The sequence below is a fragment of the Emys orbicularis genome, chromosome 1 (assembly GCF_028017835.1).
Source record: "Emys orbicularis isolate rEmyOrb1 chromosome 1, rEmyOrb1.hap1, whole genome shotgun sequence".
Taxonomy (NCBI): domain Eukaryota; kingdom Metazoa; phylum Chordata; order Testudines; family Emydidae; genus Emys; species Emys orbicularis.
In genome coordinates this window covers 4,639,763-4,658,846 of record NC_088683.1, presented here as the reverse complement: position 1 = coordinate 4,658,846, position 19,084 = coordinate 4,639,763, and the positions used below count along the sequence as shown (strand labels likewise).

The 19,084-nt window shown below is 51.4% G+C and overlaps 1 protein-coding gene across 1 annotated transcript; it reads right to left on the bottom strand.

Moving 5' to 3' along the window:
* Positions 1-538: 538 nt before the first annotated feature.
* On the bottom strand, positions 539-18,782 carry MIOX (myo-inositol oxygenase). The gene is made up of 10 exons (XM_065422668.1): positions 18,765-18,782; positions 6,317-6,397; positions 5,456-5,536; positions 4,542-4,761; positions 4,264-4,331; positions 3,617-3,726; positions 3,006-3,073; positions 1,837-1,886; positions 1,300-1,412; positions 539-647 (listed from the first exon to the last, which is right to left on the bottom strand). The coding sequence occupies exons 1-10, from the start codon at positions 18,780-18,782 to the stop codon at positions 539-541; spliced, it is 918 nt and encodes a 305-aa protein (XP_065278740.1).
* Positions 18,783-19,084: the final 302 nt, after the last annotated feature.

The window sequence follows — 19,084 nt, the reverse complement described above, 5'->3', positions numbered from 1 at the left end:
AGTGCTAGAAGCTCTGAGCTGAGCCGGGGGCTTTCAGCTGCTTGCTGGTGCCAGCGTGGGCTTGTGCAGGGGCAGAGTAAGGGGCAAATGGGAAAGGTGCTTTGGGGAGGGAGCAGTCTCTCTTCGCGAGGGGTGGGACAGCTTGGCTGGCCCCAAGACGGGAGGTAATGGCTGCAGCTTGGTCTTTGCCTATGTGGCATTCTGCAGTACCCGGGCCTCAGCGAGCGGGAGTGGGGAACAGAATGAGGAATGTGGCAACGAGCAGAACCATCTCATCTCGCCGCTTCCACCTGCATGTGCCTTCCCTGACCTGGGGATCCTGGCTCCCCTAGCAGCCCAGCCCAGCTGCAATGGTTCTAGGGGACCTCCTTGCAGGCTGATTGGTGGGGGAATGCAGAGCCAGGCCTGAGGGTGGCTGTTCCCTGGGGCCTGGAGGCTGGCTCCTGGTGTGCTTGGGGATTGAGCTCATCCAGCCGGGTGAGGGTAGGGGACTGGTGGAGATGCTGCCTTAGGAGCAGGCAGGTGCTTGCTCGGCTGGTCACCAGCACAGCTGGCCTGGGCAGTACTTGTCAATCAGGGACTGGTAATACGGCTTCAGCTGTGTCACGTCAGGCAGATCCTCGCACTTGGTGTAGAGATCAAACTTGCTGCAGGGAGCAGAAAGCAAAGGCTCACCTAGGCTGCTCCCCTTCTGCTGTCCCTGCCCCCCTCACCTCCCAGGAACCTGGCAGCAGGAGGGGGACCAGCTCAGCTGCTCCCCTATGGCAATGGGGCAAACATCCCATTCCCTGCTGACTCCAGCCTCTCTCTGTTCCATTGATCTCAAACACTGCGATTGTCAGTCTGGAGCAGCCCGGAGGTCCCCCCAGCTCTGGATCCTGCCTCTAACAGGGGAGGGAACCAGCTGTGCCAGAGGAAGGTGCAAGCACCCTGTAATAGATGGTGGGGGGAGGGGAGGATCCTACATTAGGTCCCCTCCTGCTCTCTAATAATTGGAGCACAGCTCAAGCCCAGAAGCTTAATACCCGAGCAAAAACATGTTAGCATCAATAACTGTGTGTTCCTATTGTCCACATAAAATGTCCAAGGCCTGCGTGAATCTTAAATTTTTGGCCTCAGTAACTTCATGTGGCAGAGAGTTCCACAGCTCCCTGGTACTCTGTGTTGGGGGGGGGGGGGAATTTCCTTTTATCAGTTTCAAATTTGCTGCCTTTGCTTGCATGGCCGCAATGCCCAATCTCAGTGCCTGGCTCAGCAGCCCCTGTCCCCTTCCCCCTGCCCCAGGGCTGGGGCACGCACTTGAACTCCTTGACCCAGGCCAGCATGCGCAGGTCCTCATTGCTGCACAGGTGCATGTAATCCCCGCCCGTGTGCCAGGGGTAGAACGAGTGGAAGCGGATCATGTAGAAAGCCTGCAAGAGGAGAAAGGGGTGAGAGGAGCAGCATCGGCCCGGACCCACCCATCCCACCAACTGATACAGCCCAGCCCAGGGGGCTCCTCTCCAATCCCTGGAGCCAAATCTCCCATTTGTGTCCCCAAGGTTTTTAGTGCCTCCTCCTCAGAGCCTGCAGGAGGGGGTATCAGTGCCATGCCAACGGGGCATCAAGGAGCAGGTGGAGGCAGAGGAATGGGACTGTGAAGACTTCCAGTTGCACAACCCAGCTGGACCGCAGGGGATAGCCCATGGGGCAAATGCCCAGCATGCTGTTCCTGGGGGCGGCAGGAGACAGTCCCCTGGCTCAGCTGGGGGACAGGCATGAATCAGTTCTCTCAGCCACATACCCCCGTTTCACCCCCCACCCCCAAAAAAACTCCAAAAATCCCCAGCCACTTACCTCCTCGGGGAGAGCAAAATTGTTGAATTTCATGACTTGGTACATGTACTCTGAGGAGAGAGCAGTGTTAGCCCTGCGAGCCCGGGCACCCAGACTACCTCCAACACCCTGTCCCAGCCTCTCTGCTCACAGGAGTGTGGCGGCTGTGCCAGCCAGAAATGAACCTGCAGTAAGGACTGCATGCAGCTAGCTACGTGCGCCCAGCGGAAAACCAGGCCCCGGGTGCCTCCTGCTGGGCACCCAAGGGCACTGCCCACATCTGACAATATTAGCCTGGTGCCAGGCGCTGCGCAGGTCAGTCAGGGGATGGAGCACCCATTGCAGGAGCTGACAATGCCACAGAGACAGCAAAGCAGGGTAGGCGTGCCGCCCGAGGGCTGGGGGAGGGCAGAACTCCTGCGTTCTGTTTCTGGCTCTGACAGTGATTTGCAATGGGACCTTGGGCAAGTCTGTGCCTCTGTTTCCCCAGCTGTGAACGGGGGATACACAAGTCATGCACTACCTACTGGAGCACCTCTGTTAGCTGGCAGTAGGCCACTATCCTCTGTGGTCCAGCCGCTATCCGGCAACAGGAGAGATGCTTTGCAAGGGTATTCCATCATAGTGCCCTCAGCCCCTGTGGACAGGGACGGGCCGCTGGGGGGAAGATCCTGGTTGCCGTGGGCAGGGGGCGAGCATCATGTGTCCGGAGAGCTGCCCCTGGACTGCATTTTGTTCCTCTGATACCCGGCTGCTCTTTGGCGGAGGCTGTTGGCGGGGGAGGGTGCACAGGCCAAGGGAACAGCAAGGTGAGAAGAGGGCCAGGGAGGCAGGGCCCCACGTGCAGGAGGTGGGGAGGGGGACAATGGGACAGGAGAGGGTGGTGGGTTTGGGAGCTGCAGGTGGGGGGGTGCAGCTGTGGCCCCTGGGACGAGGGGGATAGTGCGAAGGGAGCCCTATGGGACACTGACCGCAAGGGGCAGGGGAAGGCCCCCAAGGAGCAAGATGAGGGAGAGCCGGGAGGAGAGGGCAGCCGAGAGCTCCAGGAGCAGGGATCTGGTGCATTGACCCTCACCCTGAAGGGGCCCTAGAAGCAAATCCCCCTCCCCGGCTCCATTCTCCAAGAGGCTTCCGGAGCCAGGCCCAGCCCTCGGCTGCAGCCAGGAGCCCCGCGCCGGGCACGCCCTTACCGTCATGGCCCCAGGACATAAGCACGTTGGCCAGGCCGCAGTGAGGCTGGTAGATCCCATACTGCGTGCTGAGCAAGAGAGAGAGACAGTCAACGGAGCTCCCGGCGGGGCCCCAGCCCTCCCGCCTCGTCCCCTCTCCTTGGGGGAGCGCCCTGCAGGGCTACAGGGCACTGGCGCTGGCTCGGAGCCGGCAGGGCAGGTGTCTGCAGGCGGGTGCAGAACATGGCCACAATCGGCCAACTCAGCATGTTAATTGTTGGGGAAACTGAGCCTCGCGCCCCCCCATCTGGGGGGGAAGGAGGGCAGGACGCAGACCCGCCCGTGTGGGGCACTGCGGGGACTCGAGACTGCAGCTGTGCCATTGGAGGGGGATTACACCTCACCCGCCCCAATGCCCAGCTGCTCTCACCACCCCAGGCCCAGCTCTCTGCTGCTCCAGCCCGCAGACCATGGGAGGCTGCTGGGTGTAGGGGCGGCCCTGGGGCAGAGCCATCCCAGTGGGAGGCTGCCCTGTAGGGTGCGGTGTGCCTAGGGGTCACTTCCTAGTGGGATGGGCCCCCCAGGGCTCAGGTGCTCTGGCGGGGGGGGGGGGGGGAAGGGGTAGGACTCACTTGTACAGGGGGGTTTTTGTGTCGGGGTTGTCGTGGAAGGTGGAGTCGCTGAAGACGACAGACTCCTGGACCCTGCAGCCCACGGGGAATGTGTCGCCCACCACGGCCCACTGCAGAGAGAACAGGGGAGGAAAGGGCTCACCAGCCATGGCCGAGCTGAGGGCCACCTGACCCCGGGTCCTGGCTCCAACCATGGTCCCTTCAGTGGGTAGCTGAGGGGGGGGGAGGGTAATCTGCTCCACACCAGCCCCATCCTGGGCTCTCGTAGCCACAGATCAGCATTAACTGCAGTAGCTCCAGATCTCCATGGGACCCACGGACGCGGCCCTTCCCTCTGAATCTTGCTGGGTGCTTGGCCCGTCCCGCTGGTCGGGCTCTGAGCTGGGCACCAGCTGTCCTGGAACAGACAGCTGAGGAGCTGGCCAGGGGCTGGGGGGCGACCCCCGCTGGCTCCCCTTGCAAAGGGCTCTGTGTCTGACGTGCTCTCTGACAGGTGGCCTGCATGCAGCTAGCCTCTTACGGCATTGCCCCCCTCACTTCCCCTCCCCTGGCTGATCCCCAAGGGTCACACAGGGGTAACCAGTCGGGCTGGATGCATTCGACCCACTCCCCTGCCTGGAGCACACGCTGCCTCCGCGGCTGCTCACCTGAGGCTCCCCGGCCAGGGCCAGGACTTTGCCCATGTCATGCAGCAGCCCGACCAGCTGGAACCAGTCTGTGACAGAGAGAGCAGAGAGGGGTCAGGCTGGGGCTGGGGTGGGGGCAGCCCACTGGCGGGGCTGTTCGGCAGCAGAAAAGGCCACTCTGGTTTCTCGTCCCAGAGCAGGAAGGGGGTCGGTCCCTACCTACCCGGCTCTGCAGAGACCCCCGCTGGGATCCTGCACCCAAGCCCCCCAGTCCCGGCGCACACATGGACTGGCCCTACCTTTGTCCGGGTGGGCCCGGCGGATGCCCTCCGCGGTCTGGTACGCGTGGTAGGAGTTGGGAAAGTCCACGTCCGGGTCCGATTCATCCACCACGTTGTCCAGTAAATCCAAGGCTTCCATGATGCTCATTCGGCGCTGGGCGCAGGCCCCGTACTCTGCGCCCTGGGGACAGGGGAGCTGGTGAGGCCCAGCTCTGAGCACAGGGGTCACTGCCAGCTCCTGGGGCCAGAAATGGGGCGGGAGAATGTCTGCACCAGCCTCACTCCCTTGGCTTGGGTCCCCAGGGGCTGTTGGGGGATCAGCATTCCCTAAGGGGCTCTGGGCTGGGGAGGGGAGGGGGCTCCTGTGGGTTGGGGTCCCCAGGGGCTGTTGGGGGATCAGCATTCCCTAAGGGGCTCTGGGCTGGGGAGGGGAGGGGGCTCCCGTGGGCAGGGGTTCCCAGGGACAGTTGGGGGAGCAGCGTTCCCTAAGGGGCTGTGGGCTGGGGAGGGGAGGGGGCTCCCGTGGGCTGGGGTTCCCAGGGACTGTCGGGGGAGCAGCATTCCCTAAGGGGCGCTGGGCTAGAGAGGGGGAAGGAGGGGGCTCCCGTGGGCAGGGGTTCCCAGGGATAGTTGGGGGAGCAGCGTTCCCTAAGGGGCTGTGGGCTGGGGAGGGGAGGGGGCTCCCGTGTGCTGGGGTTCCCAGGGACTGTCGGGCGAGCAGCGTTCCCTAAGGGGCTCTGGGGAGGGCAGAGAGGGGGCTCCCGTGAGCTGGGGCTCCTGGGGAGCCGGGCTGTGGCTAATCCTTTCCTAGACACAACCGCTGGAGAGTCATAGTCCCCTCTCAGGAAGGGGCTGTCTGAGCGTCTCGGGGGGCTGGGTCAGCAGCGCTGGAGGGGCACAGGTGGGGCTCTGTGCGTCCCCAGGGGACGTACCTTCTTCCGGACAAAGTCCACGGTCTGGTGCGTGTGCATCAGCAGGTAGGTGTTATACACGCGATCTAGCAGCGGCCCGGCCTGGAACAACACACCCATGACTCAAACGAGAGCCCAGGCCTGCTACTCCAGCCCCAGCCTCTCCAACAGGAGGTAGATATGGAGTTCTGGCCATGGGGAGCAGGACAGGAGCGCTGCTGTAGGAGGACCTCCCGGCTATTCCAGTCCTGGTCACTCCCAGCAGGGGGCGCTGTGGGGCGGGAGCACTGGCTGTGGGAGGAGCTCCCGGCTATTCCAGTCCTGGTCACTCCCAGCAGGGGGCGCTGTGGGGCGGGAGCACTGGCTGTGGGAGGAGCTCCCGGCTATTCCAGTCCTGGTCACTCCCAGCAGGGGGCGCTGTGGGGCGGGAGCACTGGCTGTGGGAGGAGCTCCCGGCTATTCCAGTCCTGGTCACTCCCAGCAGGGGGCGCTGTGGGGCGGGAGCACTGGCTGTGGGAGGAGCTCCCGGCTATTCCAGTCCTGGTCACTCCCAGCAGGGGCCACTGTCCATGGGGGACTCCCGGCTACTCCAGTCCCAGTCTCTCTCAGCAGGGGGCGCTGTGGGGAGTGGGGCGGGAGCGCTGGCTGTAGGGGACTCTCGGCTATTCCAGCCCCGGCCTCTCCCTTGGCCCCTCCTAGCCCCAGCAGGGAGTGCAGTTGCTGCGGTCACTGGATTGCCAGCCTGTTGGTCGGAGCAGAGCGGCTCCAGCCTGAGCACCTAGCCCCGGGACCTGTCTCTGCCTAGACGTGGGGGACTGACACCCATGCTCACAGGTAGGTCCCAGACAGCCGGTGGCAGGTGACAGGGCGGCGGGAGCTCACCATGTAATTCCTGTAGTCTGTTTTCAGCTTGCCATGCTCAGCCCCTGCCTCCGGCCGGTAAACTTCGGAGGGGTCTGCGTCCTGGGGTGAGGGAAGCTTCGCATGAGGGACCAGCGAGGGTAGCGCCCTCCTGCTCCCCTCCCTGCCACCCCCTCCCACCCGGCCCCGGCCATGCCACCCCTACCAAGGGCTATTGCCTCAGTAGATCAAACTGTATGTCCAGGCGGTATGTCTGTCTGTATGCTGTGTCAGTATGTCCAACTGTCCGTTAGTCCGTCACTCTGTCTGTGCATGTGTCTGTCTGTCCGTGTTCCACAGTGGACTCCCAGTTCCACAGCACAAGTCAGTGAGACTGGAAGCTCTCAGACACCTGGTTCCCCAGCGCCCACCTGCCGGGCTGGCCGGCGCTGGGAACCCTGGAAGCCCGGACTCCCCAGCCGACTGCCAGGCAGGCTGCCGCAGAGCCAGGAAGTGTGTGCACAGCCAAGGGACCCGCCTGCTTCCTGCCAAAGTTTTGTTGCCATTGACACTTTCCCACGGAACAGTTCAACTTCAACAAATCGGCATTTTCTGATGGAAGCATGATCCAGTGACAAATTCCCAACCAGCTCCAATGCCCAGCTCTGTGTCACTAGTGATATCTGCACCTTTCCTGTTCTTATAGTTCTGACCGGTTTCCATGCCCGGACCCTCCCCCAGCTATTATAATCGACCAATCAGACTCCAGCTTTAGACTGCATGCCCCTCCTTCTTGTCCAATGAGACGGCCAGATGGCTCTGGAAGTCCTGCCTACTTTTCCCAGGACCCCTAGGTTTCAGGTTTGGTCACATGTGCATTTATGGCGCCGTTCAGCCATTTTGGGGAAAAAACAAGATTTTTTTTTTAATTTTTTTTTAATGTATCCTTACTGGAATCATTCAAAATAAACGAATAAATATAAATGTCATGCTTCTTCCTTATTTTTAGTGTAAAATATACTTTGTGTGCAATTAGCACAAATCTAAATCAAATTGATTAAATAATTGTACGCAACCACTACAGTAGTACAAGTCTAAATAAATTAAATACATGCAACAAAGCTTAATAACAGAGCAATAATATATATATATATATGAGAAAAATACATTTTTATATATACTCATGCATTATCCTCACTTTTGCTGTTAGTACAATTCTAAATTTAGTCAAGTTAAGTAATTGTACAAGTCTAAATAGAATAAATATGTGTAAAAAGTCTTAATAACAAAGGAATAAAAGAGAAGTGTTATGTTATATATATATATATATATATATATATATATATATATATATATATATATAACTTTTCCTCATTTTAAAGGTATGTCTTCTCTTATGCAGTTAGCTCAATTCTAAATAAATTAAATATATGCAAAAAAACTTAATAACAGAGGAATAAATGAGAAATGTTTATATATATTTCTATGATATGCATCATGCATTTTTCTGATTTTCAGAAACAAATATTTGTACGCAGTTAGAACATTTCTAAATAAATTAAACACATGCACAAAGGCTGCAAGAGATTCCTGATAGAAATTGTAAATATAACTTTAGGATTAATGACGTGTGTATGGGGTCTAGCTGTTCTACCGCCGCCTTTCAGAGATGGCCAAGAAAGTTTTTTAAAGGGATGGGGGAGCCGGGAGAAAGATGAGAAAAGCCATTTACGCAACAGAAAGTGAATATTTTGGACCTCATTGTGATGGACAAAGATGAATTAATCACTGGACTAGAAGTTGGTGATTGCTGCAGCCCGGTGATCATGACATAAAATGTTTGATTCCACAATCCTCATTTCTGGGGTCCACACTTTAAAAGGATGTTTAAAAATTGAAGAAGATGCAGAAAAGAGCCACAAAAACAACTCAAAGGGGGGTGAGGGGAAGAAAATGCCTTGAAACAAGAGACATAAAGAGCACCACCTGTTTAGCTCATCAACAAGATGTTGAAAGGTGACTCTTGGTTCCAGTGTATAGGGACCTTCGTAGAGAGAAAAGATTGGGCACTAAAGGGGTCTGTAATCTAGCTGAGAAAGGCAGACCAAGAACCAGCAGCTGGAAACTGAAGACAGACCAAATCAGATTAGAAATAAGGCACATTTTGTCATAGTGAGTGAGGGTGATTAACCATTGGCACAAACTACCAAGGAGGGCAGGGTGGTTTGTCCATCTCGGACGTCTTCAGATCAAGACTGGCTGTCTTTCTGGAAGGTTCACTTTAGCCAAAAACCCACAAGTTATGCTGTAGTGAAACACACGCTATTGGGCTCCATACAGGGGGAACTGGGTGAATGTGAATGGGCTGTGATATGCAGGAGGTCAGGTTAGATGATCTAATGGCAGGGCCTGCCTTACGGGTGGGCAATGTGGGCGATCACCCAGGATGCCATGGTCAAGAGGGAAGGAGCGTGCTGGACTAGGGTGCGAGGCCATGGAAGGGAGCTTGGGCCAATGGGAGGGAGGCAGCGGGGGTCAAGGGCGATGGAGGGGGTGGGGAGCCTGAGGAGACAGCGGGGGCCAGGGTGATGGGGGAATGGATGGGGAGCCTGGGGAGGCAGTGGGGACCAGGGGCAATGGGGGGGATTGTTGGGGGGCAACGGAGGCCTTGGGGGATGGGTGGGGAGCTCAGGGACGCAGCGGAGGCCGGAGCACCAAAATACAAGTTCACCCAGGGTGCCATTTCCCTACGGCCTGCCCTGTCTAACGGTCCCTTCTGCCCTTAAACTCTATGAACCTATGAATCTACCCCACCGAAAATTCCCGGCTCTAGGAGCATGCAACAAACCACACCCCACTGCCTGAGCCAATTAGCAAGTCGTCTTTAACCACACGGCCTTTTGCAGAATCATACATCATAAAATATTAGGATGCATCACATTTTTCTGAACCAGTCAGAAGGTTTTCTGATCCCCATAGCCTTTTATAGTACTGTACCAGGCTTTTCCCCCAAATTTCCCTATTCCATTTCCTCATCAAGGTAACGTATTTCATTATCCTGTTCTCCCAAATGGCAATCAGCCCCTACTGACTTCCACCGTAAAGAGGCCTTGTGATTTTAGTAAAATTTTGCCTACATGAATTGCACAGCATGAAAACCTCAACCCAACCCTGGGTAAGGAGCAGGGCCTCAGGGGTAAGGGGCAGGGCAGGACCACAGTTCGGGCGGCAGTGGGCCCCCCCATTTTTAGGGGGCTTCCGCCGCTCCTGGATGAGGTACCCCGCAGGTTGTGATAGGCATGTGCAGGACCCATGGATTTTGAAAGGTGTGTTATGGGGGATGTTGATTATCATGACAGTGGAGATTTGCCTGCACATTTTGCATCTGTTGTTCTGGCAGAGTCTGGTGCCACTTGGCATTGGTGGGTCCTAGTCTGAAGATGACTTGGCAAGGTTGGGGGTTGTTTGAAGGGCAGAAGGGGCATTCGGGAAAGATTTATTTCAGGATGGGGTCCCCATCAAGTATGGGCTGTGTTTGATGCTACCCTATGTGGGTTCCAGATTAATCGCAGTTTTAATCGCACTGTTAAACAGTAGAATACCAATTGAAATGTATTAAATATTTTTGGACATTTTTCTACATTTTCAAATATATTGATTGCAATTACAACACAGGATACAAAGCAACAGAGGGTCCTGAGGCACCTTTAAGACTAACAGAAGTATTGGAGCATAAGCTTTCGTGGGTGAATGCCCACTTCGTCGGATGCAAGTTAGTCTTAAAGGTGCCTCAGGACCCTCTGTTGCTTTTCACAGATTCAGACTAACACGGCTACCCCTCGGATACTTGACACAGGATACAGAGTGTACAGTGCTCACTGGATATTATCTTTATTACAAATATTTGCACTTTAAAAATGATAAACGAAATAAATAGTATTGTTCAATTCACCTCATACAAGTACTGTAGTGCAATCTCTTTATCGTGAAAGTGCAATTTAAAAATATAGATTTTTTTTGTTACATAACTGCACTCCAAAACAAAACAATGTAAGACTTTAGAGTCTACAAGTCCACTCAGTCCTACTTCTTGTTCAGCCAATCGCTCAGACAAACAAGTTTGTTTACATTTACGGGAGATGCTGCTGCCTGCTTTTTATTTACAATGTCACCTGAAAGTGAGAACAGACGTTCACATGGCAATTTTGTAGCCAGATATTCTAAACCTTCATATGCCCCTTCATGCTTCGGCCACCATTCCAGAGGACATGCTTCCATGCTAATGACGCTCATTAAAAAAATAATGTGTTTATTTTGTGACTGAACTCCTTGGGGGAGAATTGTATGTCCCCTGCTCTGTTTTACCCACATTCTGCCATATATTTCATGTTATAGCAGGCTCGGATGCTGACCCAGCACATGTTGTTCATTTTAAGAACACTTTCACTGCAGATTTGACAAAATGCAAAGAAGGTACCAGTGGGAGATTTCTAAAGTTAGCTACAGCTCTCGACCCAAGGTTTAAGAATCTGAAGTGCCTTCCAAAATCTGAGAGGGACGGGGTGTGGTGCATGCTTTCAGAAATCTTAAAAGAGCAACACTCCAATGCGGAAACTACAGAACCCGAACCACCAAAAAAGAAAATCAACCTTCTGCTGGTGGCATCTGACTCATATAATGAAAATGAACATGCATCAGTCCATACTGCTTTGGATTGTTATCAAGCAGAACCCGTCATCAGCATGGCAGCATGTCCCCTGGAATGGTGGTTGAAGCATGAAGGGACATAGGAATCTTTTGCGCATCCGGCACGTAAATATCTTGTGACGCCGGCTACAACAGTGCCGTGAGAACGCCTGTTCTCACTTTCAGGTGACATTGTAAACAAGAAGAGGGCAGCATTATCTCCTGCAAATGTAAACAAACTTGTTTGTCTGAGCGATTGGCTGAACAAGAAGTAGGACTGAGTGGACTCATAGGCGCTAAAGTTTTCCATTGTTTTATTTTTGAATGCAGTTATTTTTTGTACATAATTCTACAATTGTAAGTTGCACTTTCATGATAAAGAGATTGCACTACAGTACTTGTATGAGGTGAATTGAAAAATACTATTTATTTTGTTTTTTACAGGGCAAATATTTGTAAACAAAAATAAATATAAAGTGAGCACTGTACACTTTGTATTCTGTGTTGTAATTAAAATCAATATATTTGAAAATGTAGAAAACAGCCAAAATTATTATTTAATAATTATTATTTACATAAATGATATTCTATTATTGTTTAACGCCACGATTAATTTTTTAATCATGATTAATTTTTTTAATTGCTTGACAGCCCTAATTTTAAATCATGGCTTTCTAACTGCCTGAAGGACAGAGATAAAGGTTTCCCCGTCTGACACATTCCCTTGCCCCTTTCATTTTTCTGAGGTTTTCGTGGTTATCTGAAGAAACATGTGCCCCCAACCTCACATTCCCCATTTTTCTCGAGCTAATAGCTGGTATCTAAAATTGCATCCTCTCCATCTCCTTCTACTAAACATACTATTTTTAGTCAAAGGTCTAATGACATAAAAAATAACCCCAATTAATGTTTTTGAAAGTATCTCTTACATGCTACGTACAGAGAGAGAAAGAGAGAGAGTAACCCAGGCTTTAAAAAGTATAATTCAGAAATAGGGCCCGAGGATAAGACATCAGACCTGGCTTTTATGGGAAACTTTGACAACTGTCTGGAACCTTTATTTAGCGAAGCAATGTTATATGCATTGTTTGTCAGTCGTCATACTTTAGCACAGGTGAGCACTTGTAACATAAAAGCTCTCCCCTGCCTCTTGAGGTGTTATCTCCCCACCTTTCTTTTGCCAGTCTTTCTAATCATTTCCCCAAGGGATCAGCAGTGAGAAATAAATAAATTACATTAACAAGGGCATCAGACACACTGGGCATATATAACAGACCAAAACGCCATGCTTGGTCATTTCTAACTGGCAAGAAAAATGCTCAGTGATATATTGTAGCAGTATCTGCAAAGCAACAATTAAAAAAATTACATAGTTGTCCTCACATTGAAGGGGTCCCAAGAAATAATTCCCCCGTTCTTATATCAAACTTCACGTTGTACACAAACTATGATCCTAGGTACTTGATAGAGATAAATACACAAGACAGCATTTGATAGACCTGAGAAAACATTGAAAACAGAGGCGTCATGGTGACTAAAGCCCTAACGCAGAGGGGTTTGGGAGGGATTAAAGGCTTTGTTGAAGTGAAAGAGGATATGATGTAAGAGTGGATTTGAAGAAAACGGGAAAGCTCAGAGGTATTTTGCACCAAATATGAAACTCGAATATGAAATTGCAGAACTGCTAATTGTTAAATGTAACCTATTGCTTAAATTAGCCTTTGTCCCAGATGACTGGAGGATAGCTAATGTAACACCTGTTTTTAAAAAGGGCTCCAGAGGCGATCCTCACAATTACAGGCTGGTAAGCCAAACTTCAGAACAGGCAAATAGGTTGACACTATAGTAAAGAACAAAATTATCAGATGCAATATGTTGGGAAAGAGTAAACAGAGCTTTTGTAAAGGGAAATCATACCTCACCAATCTAGTAGAATTCTTTGAGGGGCCAACAGGCATGTGGACAAGGGGGATCCAGTGGATATAGTGTACTTGGATTTTCAGAAAGCCTTTGACAAGTTCCCACACCAAATGTTCTTAGGCAAAGTGAGCAGATGAAATTCAATATTGATAAGTGCAAAGTAATGCACATTGGAAAAAATAATCCCAACTATATATACAAAATGATGGGGTCTAAATTAGATGTTACTGCTCAAGAGAGAGATATTGGAGTCACCATGGATAGTTCTCGGAAAACATCCATTCAATGCGCAGCAGAGGTAAAAAAGGCTAACGGAATGTTAGGAACTATTAGGAAAGGGATAGATAATAAAACAGAAAATATCATTATGCCACTATATAAAGCCATAGTACGCCCACACCTTTAATAGTGCATGCAGTTCTGGTTGCCCCATCTCAAAAAAGATCTATTAGAACTGGAAAAGGTGCAGAGGGCACACCGGCACCAAGCCAGGCAAGCCAGGAGACCATGGTAGCTGACAATGAAAGTAATCACAAGGATGGGGCAGAGGAGGAGAAACAGAAGACGACTCCTGAGCCCCGCTGTTGTTTGAGGCTCTGAAACTCAATCAGGAGACCCCAAGTCACTCAAACAGTGGGGTGGAAGAGACGAGGCACACGTAAGTTATTTGGGGATGTTTTCTGGCCTGGGTTATGCAGATCAAACGAGATGATCACAACGGTCCCTTCTGGCCTTGGAATCTATTAATCTAGGAAGCTGCACGTAAGAATGTTTAAGGCCCTGGCGCAAAAGGCGCGGTAGCGGTGAGAGGAGCAGGCTATGGTTGCTGAACTTGCTAGAGCAGTTGGTTCCCCCACACCCGCCAAAAGGTCTGTGGAGCAAGACCAGCCTGAGGCAAATTTTTTGTAAAGGCCGAAGAGGCCTCCTGACACAAAGTGTAAAGGTTTTAAAGTGTGGTGTAAAAACTAAAATCAAACCTGACTTGTGTTTCGTATTTAAATCCCTCAGCAGCTGAGCACTGTTTCCTCAGAGGCTTCCACCACCGTCTCTGAAGGCACGAGTGGGTTCGGCCCGGCCTGCTTTCGCCAGACCCAAAACCAGATGCTCAACAAGGTGCTGGGAGAGCAGAGTGTGTTAATTCTGCAGCTGGGTTTTATCGGGCTGCCAAATTCCTGCCTCTAACTTAGATAAAATGTAGGTGTTTGTGGCTGTTTCAGGATTTTTCATTTCTTTTTTGTATTTTGCTAACTGGGCCAAATAAGTGAATAATGTGAAAATACTGACTATTAAACCGTTTCAGAGATGTTGAACATTTTGTTTGTATCCATTGCCTCCCAAATATTAAAATATGGGTTTCCCGAACACTCCATTGTTGTTTTTTCATTTATTAGATCCAAGTTTTATCAATACACATTCTATGCAGGCACCTTAAACTCTGAACAAGTTACAGGGATAGCTTAAGAAAACGGGCAGCAGTTGTGGAAAGAAAAGTAAAAAGGGTTATGAATTCTTTTACATAGAGTGGGGATAGTTTCATCTAGGCGTGCATTTTGTCTCCTGCCTGGGTGTATTGACCAATTTTACACAGTTAGAGTTCCTTTAAGTTGGGCAGTGTGTGTGTTGTATAAAATAAGGCTGGAAAACAAGTATGAGTGTGTACGCTTTGGGGGATGTGTAGTGGGATTGCCTGGTTTTTATTCTTGATTCCTCTGAAATAACTGTTATAGACCCCCATATGAACCCTATAGATAGAGGGGATGTCTGGAGATAGATAGATAGATAGGTAGATAGATAGGTAGATAGATAGATAGGTAGATAGATAGATAGGTAGATAGATAGATAGATAGATAGATAGATAGATGCAGGCAGCACACACCGGTTGCTAAGCCTGGCTTTGCATGGTCCTCTGCATATGTCCAGTTTCTATTTCCGTGCACTTGTGATGCATGCACTGGCTGTCCACATGTGCCCGGAGTGTATCGTTTTCTAAATATAAGGGGACTGTTGTCCCCTTACTAAAACTCAGTGGGGGTGTTTTGATTGGCTAGCTCCCACTACCAAAAGAAAGGGGAAGGGTTGATGGGAAATCAGGAGCCTGAGACTGACAGTCCCCAGGACCAATGGGGAGAGGCCCATGCTCCAGGTCAGCCTGATTGACAGGGTGAGCAGGCTAATCAGGGAGTCAGGAGGCCACGGGGGTCCCGTCCTCCCTGTGAGCTGGAATTGCCTGGGGTGGACAGAGTGGGGCTGAGCTAAGGAGAGAGCGGGGGCTGGAGCTGAGCTGGGGAGCGGAGCCGGGCCAGCCAGAGGGGCAGAAAAGCAGCCCAGGAAGTAGGTCAGTGCTGGGAGCAGAGCTGGAGCCAGGGGCCAGGGAAGCAGCCCAGGGAGCTGGAGGCAGAGCCGCAGCCGTGCTGAGGCAGAGTGGAGCTGGGGCTGGGGCTGGAGCCGTCCGGAGCCGGGTGCGGTGAGCAGCCGGGGAGAGCGATGGGGGGGGGGACCCTGGGCAGGGGGCCCAGCGCAGGGAGACGCCCCTGGCCAAGAGGCTCTGCAGGCCAGACTTGGGGGGGATCGTAACCCCGATTGGGCGGGGGCGACGCTGGGGAGAAGGGACCTGCCACCTAGAGGCTGAGGGCGTGTGGGAACCGCCAGAGCGAGTGTCCAACCCACAGCGTCCCTGCAGCACAGCCAGGGACTGGGCAGGGGCCTGGGACGTGTGAGGAACTGACTGACTTTCCCTGACATTGCAGAGATGCTGGCTGTGACGTCCCCGTGCCACAGAGCGGGGTGACGGGTTTTCCTTTCCTGTTTTTTCCTTGTTTTTTTAAATTGGTTGCTGTTTAATAAATTGTATTTGCTTTGAACTGTGTGTAATGATCAGTGGGTCAGGGGAGCGTCCAGTGCAGAGAGAGCCCCCCGGAGTGGGGACACCCTCGCCCCTGCCCTAAGTGATCACGACAAGGTTGGGGGTCGAGACCCCCAGGAATCCTGGGCCCAGCCTTGTCGGGGTTTACGAGGACTCTGCCACACAGGAGAGTGGAAGGGGAGTCCTCAAGGGCAGGGAGGCCTCTGGGTAAAGGAAGTGGGAGCGAGGACTCAGATCCTTTCGCTAGCCCATTTCACCGGGGTCGCGTATAAGCCAGGAAAGTTCCCCATGATAGCGGGACCATCCCCCGTTTACATAAAGTTCTCAGTTGTGTTACGTTGGAGGGTTGCAAAACCGGGAAAGTCTTTGTGCTATGAAAGAGTGTCTGTATATCAGACAGTAACTTTAGCATTATCCTTTCAGTGCTTGGTGTGGAGAGAGGAATTTGGGAGGGGGAAGGGCAATCCTGCAGGACCTGCATAGCCTTGTTACTGGGCTTCACACTTAGATACTTGTGTTACCTAGTGACACAATGACAAAACGGCCAGGAAGATTTCAAAGAAAATAACTTTTTCCTCATGGTGCTTTTCTCAGGAGTTTTGGGAGAGTTTAAACCAGGGCGCTCTGCAGTTCGGCTTTAATTTGTTAAATAGCAGCCACAAAGGCGAGTGTGGTGTGTGTGTGTGTTTGTGTGTCTGTGCAGGTGTTTAATTTATTTAGAATTGTACTAACTGCTTAAAAGAATATTTTCTCTAAAATTTAGGGAAATGCATGAGGATATATATATATATATATATATATATATATATAAACACTTCTTTGTTCCTCTGTTACTAACCCTTTTTGCAAGTGTTTAGTTTGTTTAGAATTGAACTAATTATATACATGCATATTTTTCTCTAAAATAAAGGAAAATGCATTAGTAGAGAGATAGATAGCGGGGTGTCTGGGGATAGATAGATAGCTAGCAGGGTGGCTGGAGATAGATAGATAGATAGAGGGGGTGGCTGGGGATAGATACATTTATTCCTTTGTTATTAAACCTCTTGCACATATGTATTAAGAATTTTGCTAGCGCGTTCATACAATTATTGAATCAGCTTTATTTAGAATTGTAGTAATGGCATAAAAAGCATATTTTTTCTAAAATGAGTGAAAGGCATGAAATCTATATTTAGTCATTTATTTTTAATGATTCCAGAAGGATGAATTAATTAACATTTTTTAAAAATCTCGTTTTTTTCCCAACAGGGTCCATGGCACCGTAAATGCACACATGGCTCGAAAGGAACCCTAGGGGTCCTGGAAAGGGAGGACATGATAGGAGGGACTTCCAGAACCATACAGCCAACTCATTGGACCAAAAAGAGGGACATGCAATCTAATGCTGGAGTCTAATTGGGACAATATCATGGGGGAAGGGGAGTTGGAAACCTGTCAAAAATGTATGCTCAGGAAAGGTGCAGAGATGTCACTACTTATGTCATAAGAACAGAAGAGCAGGATATGATAAAGGGCTGTAAAATCATCACTGGTGTGTGAATAAGGAAGTGTTATTTACCTGTACACAAGAACCAGGGGTCACCTGATGAAATTAATAGGCAGCAGGTTTAAAACAAAAGGAAGTACTTCTTACAGCACACAGTTAACCTGTGGAACTCATTGCCATGGGTCAGAACAATGGTCCATCTATCCCAGTATCCTATCTTCCAACAGTGATCAGTGCTAGATGCTTCAGCAGGAATGAACAGAAATGGGCAATTACTGAGTGATCCATCCCCTGTTGTCCAGTCCCAGGTTCTGGCAGTCAGAGGTTTAGAGACACCCATAGCATGGGGTTGTGTCCGTGAACATCTTGGCTAAAAGCCATTAATGGGCCTGTTCTCCAGGAACTGATCTAATTCTTTTTTGAACCCAGTTATACTTTTAGCCTTCACAACATCCCATGGCAATGAGTTCCACAGGTTAACTGTGTGCTGTAAGAAGAAGTACTTCCTTTTGTTTTAAACCTGCTGCCTATTAATTTCATCAGGTTCTTGTGTACAGGTAAATAACACTTCCTTATTCACACACCAGTCATGATTTTACAGCCCTTTATCATATCCCGCTTTAGTCATCTCTTTTCAAAGATGAACAGACCCAGTCTTTTTCATCTCTCCTCATATGGAAGCTTGTTGCCCTTCTCTGCACCTTTTCCAATTCCAATGTGTCGTTTTTGAGATGGGGCGATCACGTATCCCCCTATCCTCTAGCAAACTCTTGTAGGGCCCAAGCATAAGGGTGAGAGGTGGGCAAGTGTGCCTGGCACTGCTATGAGATCAAGGAGAAGTGGCTGGACCCTGAGCCCAGTGCGTCCCCTAGCACCTGGGCACAGCAGATCCGGCAGATCTGTACACGTGGGAGCCAGTGGGGGAAGGCAGGATCTACATGTACAGGATGGACTAGGAGCAGCTGCACACACCGGGAAACCTGCAGGGTCTGTGTGTGCAGGATACCTGATGGGGTGTGACGGGGTCTGTGCACGGACAGTCGGGCCTGTGCATAGGGGATCAGATGAGAAGCAGCAGGATCTCTGTGTGTGGGATCCAGCAGGGTCCAGTGGGGTCTGAACACAGAGGATCCAATGGTCTCTCTGCATATGGGGGATCGAGTGGAAGATGCAAGCTCTGCATGGGGGTGGGGGGATACAGTGGGGTGTGTACATAGAGGAGCCAGAGGGAGCCGTGGGACCAAACCCAGCAAAGGAAAATCTCAGGGGAACCACAGGAAAACCTTCCTGCCAGCAGGGCTGGTGGTGGGCTGGTGAGTCATGTCCCCGGTGGAATCAGTGGGAGCCTCATCTCTTGGGCCACTGAAAACTAGTCAGGGCCTAGCCCTGGCGAATGGACGCTGGGCACAATCCAGACCTGGAGGATGGGAGGTGGGGGGACGATGGCTGGGCAGGACGGGAGTGACCCCATGGCTTTTCCTCTGCTGCCTCTAGGATTCAGATCCCAGGCCAGTCTGCCTCTCCCTACTCACCATGCGTACGACCTTCATCCTGGCTCCTCACCCTGGCAGCCCCGGAGGAGGAGAGTGTGTGAGGAGGGGAGCTCTGCAGTCTCTGGGGCTGGGGCAGGCGTCTCTGGGTTTATAACCCCCCCCCGAGTTACGCAAGGAGGGCCTAGGACTGGTCAGAACCTGCCCGAAGAAGTGCTGACCCCAGGGCGCAATGAGTCACCAGTTAACTAGCCCTGGGCCAAACTCTCATTGCTTGGAAGTAGCTTCTGGGAAAGCAATTAATGTGTGAGCCTTCGACAGCTGGCGGGTGGGGGGGGGGGGGGGGCGGGGGAATGACAGCT

What these genes read in the sequence shown, in the direction of transcription:
- MIOX (XM_065422668.1), bottom strand. An exon ending in ATTTTGCTCTCCCCGAGGAG is followed by an intron (nt 1,413 to 1,836) that starts GTAAGTGGCTGG and finishes CTCCTCTTGCAG; the next exon opens with GCTTTCTACATGATCCGCTT. An exon ending in GCCTGGGTCAAGGAGTTCAA is followed by an intron (nt 648 to 1,299) that starts GTGCGTGCCCCA and finishes TGCTCCCTGCAG; the next exon opens with CAAGTTTGATCTCTACACCA.